Here is a 3,167-nt window from a genome sequence, read left to right on the forward strand (position 1 = left end):
GTCACACCGTGTTAACACAATTTCAGAACCTATCAGGATATTAGATTCTTCTCTCAACTCTCTGCAAGTTTTATTAAAGTGTAGTTAACAAATAAAAATTATATATATGGTGAACAATGTGATACTTTGATACATGTATATGTATGAAATAAATCAAGCTAATTAACATATTCATCTCCTACACTTATTTCTTTGTGGTAAAAACATTGAAGATCTATTCTCCTAGAAATTTTAAGTATGAAGTACATTTTTATCAACTGTAGTTACCACGCTTCACAAGAAGCCTCCAGAATTTATTTGTCTTGTTTAACTGAAACACGGTACTGGTGCGTAACATGTCATTCTCTACCCGCTTCATCAACCCTTGTCAGCTGCTAATTCTAATCTCTAGTTCTATGAGTTTGACTTATGTAGATTCCACATATAAGTGAGATTTTACAGTATTTGTAATTCTGTGTCTGTCTTACTTCAATTAGCATAATGTCCTCCAGGTTCATCCATGTTGTTGCAAATGACAGAATTTCCCTTTTTTTTTGGTAAGGCAGAAGAGTATTCGATTGTATAGGTACACACACACACACACACAAACACACATTTTCTCCATCCACTTATGTGTCAACGAACACTGCGTCTTAGCTATTTTGAATAATGCTGTGATGAACATAGGCGTACAGATATTTCCTTGAGGTATGTATTTCAATTCCTCTGAATATACACCTAGAATAAGATTTCTAGATTATATGGCAGTTCTTTTTTTTTGGAAACTCCATAGTTTGTTTCATAATGGCTAAACAAATTACATTCCCAACAACAGTGTACAAGAGTTCCTTCACTTCACAGCCTTGTCAAGACTTGTTACCTGTTGTCTTTTTGGTAATAGCTATTCTGACAGGCCTGAGATAAGGTCTCATTGTCATTTTAATCTATATCCTTAATGATTAGTGATAAGATTTTTATATACCTGTTGGTCATTAGGTTAGTTTTAACGCTAAAGTGGAAATAGACTTTTATAACTTTGACTTCTTTCCTTCTCGTTCATTAATATGATTATAATTTACATTTTTGGCTGTTGTTCTCTAGCTATCACTGCTAACAAAGCCAATGGTTGGGGCAAATCACTCCATGGTGTCAGAGTTTGTGTTCCTTGGACTCACCAATTCCTGGGAGATCCGACTTCTCCTCCTTGTGTTCTCCTCCATGTTTTACATGGCCAGTATGATGGGAAACTCTCTCATTTTGCTCACTGTGACTTCTGACCCTCACTTGCACTCCCCCATGTATTTTCTGTTAGCCAACCTCTCCTTCATTGACCTGGGTGTTTCCTCTGTCACTTCTCCCAAGATGATTTATGACCTGTTCAGAAAGCACGAAGTCATCTCCTTTGGAGGCTGCATCGCTCAAATCTTCTTCATCCACGTCATTGGCGGTGTGGAGATGGTGCTGCTCATAGCCATGGCCTTTGACAGATATGTGGCCATATGTAAGCCCCTCCAGTACCTGACCATTATGAGCCCAAGAATGTGCATGTTCTTCTTAGTGGCTGCCTGGATGACCGGCCTTATCCACTCTGTAGTTCAATTGGTTTTTGTAGTAAACTTGCCCTTCTGTGGTCCTAATGTATTGGACAGCTTTTACTGTGACCTTCCTCGGTTCATCAAACTTGCCTGCACAGACAGCTACCGACTGGAGTTCATGGTTACAGCCAACAGTGGATTCATCTCTCTGGGCTCCTTCTTCATACTGATCATTTCCTATGTGGTCATCATTCTCACTGTTCTGAAACACTCTTCAGCTGGTTTATCCAAGGCTCTGTCCACCCTTTCAGCTCACGTCAGTGTGGTAGTTTTGTTCTTTGGTCCTTTGATTTTCGTCTGTACGTGGCCATCTCCCTCCACACACCTGGATAAGTTTCTGGCCATCTTTGATGCAGTTCTCACTCCTGTTTTAAATCCTATCATCTACACATTCAGGAATCGAGAAATGAAGGTGGCAATGAGAAAAGTATGCCGACAACTAGTAAATCACAGGAAGATCTCCTAAGTCATGGCTTGTTTTGTGAGTGTCTTCATTAACTATTGAAGTTTATTGCTGAAGCTTCTCTTTGTCCTACCTTAATTTGATCATCCACATGGATATTGGGTCTATTTTGTTTGTCATTTAGGAGGGAGGGAAATTTGCTTCTGAAAAGAGAAAAGAGTTACGTATAAATTATTTAGAAACCAAATATTATACTTTTGAGCTTAATTCCTAAGGGTAATTATTAGAAATATGTAAGACGGAAGGCTATCTGAAGGCCTTCTGAAAAGGGAGAAATATCTCCTTCATCCACTGTAATTCAGTATGACCTTGAATTGACTATATCTGCAAAGACAAACATTTGCAAAGAAGGGCACATTGACAGTACTCAGTGTTAGAACTTTAACATGTCTATTTGGTGAACACAAATCAAACCACAACAGTAGTATAGGTAGTACAGATACATGCGAATAGAAATGATTAGAATATAGTTACCTATGTATCAGAGTAAAGCTATTTTTAAAACAAAGTTAGTAGAAGTAACTTTTGCTCTTTCATAGGCAATCAACTATGTTTTTTAAAACAATGGAGCATGTAAAGTCAGCAAAAAGCACAAAAAGTGATTCCTGTGTACTACAGAATTTTTATCTACTGGCAAGGACGTTTACAAAGAAGGCAAAGAATAACATTTACTGTTTTTTTTTTTAAAAGAAGAAAGAATACATTTGTTATGTCAAACAGAGCGAAAGCCAAATTCTAGTCTTGCTTTAATGTAATATTTGGCAATAAAGCATTCTTGAGATTAAAAAAAATAGATCCATGAAAGCTGCGCTGTGAAAAACTTTGCCAAAATTTTAACATATATCATTGCTTCTATTCAGCAGCATTATTTGTAGTTACATATATGTAACAAAACAGAATTTACTTCCTCACACTTCTACAGCTTTCTGTATCCTTTGGGTTTTGTCTTTTACTATTGTTCTTCACATATTGAAATAACTAGACATTTTATCTTAGAATGAATCTACCCCTTTGTCCCTCTTGATAAACAAAACCAGATCCTATTACATTGCATAGCCTGTCGTATTTTTTGGTTATTATTACTTCTAGTTTCAATCACTCATAGTAATTATGACTTTAACCAAAGAAAC

At 36.6% G+C, this 3,167-nt stretch overlaps 1 protein-coding gene across 1 annotated transcript; it reads left to right on the forward strand.

The window, feature by feature from the left end:
• The first annotated feature begins 1,101 nt into the window (after nt 1-1,101).
• On the forward strand, nt 1,102-2,040 carry LOC100993614 (olfactory receptor 4F3/4F16/4F29-like). The gene has a single exon (XM_003804620.3). It carries the CDS (start codon nt 1,102-1,104, stop codon nt 2,038-2,040), a length of 939 nt encoding a protein of 312 aa, XP_003804668.3.
• Nucleotides 2,041-3,167: the final 1,127 nt, after the last annotated feature.

Source organism: Pan paniscus, chromosome 16, assembly GCF_029289425.2.
Source record: "Pan paniscus chromosome 16, NHGRI_mPanPan1-v2.0_pri, whole genome shotgun sequence".
Taxonomy (NCBI): Eukaryota; Metazoa; Chordata; class Mammalia; order Primates; family Hominidae; genus Pan; species Pan paniscus.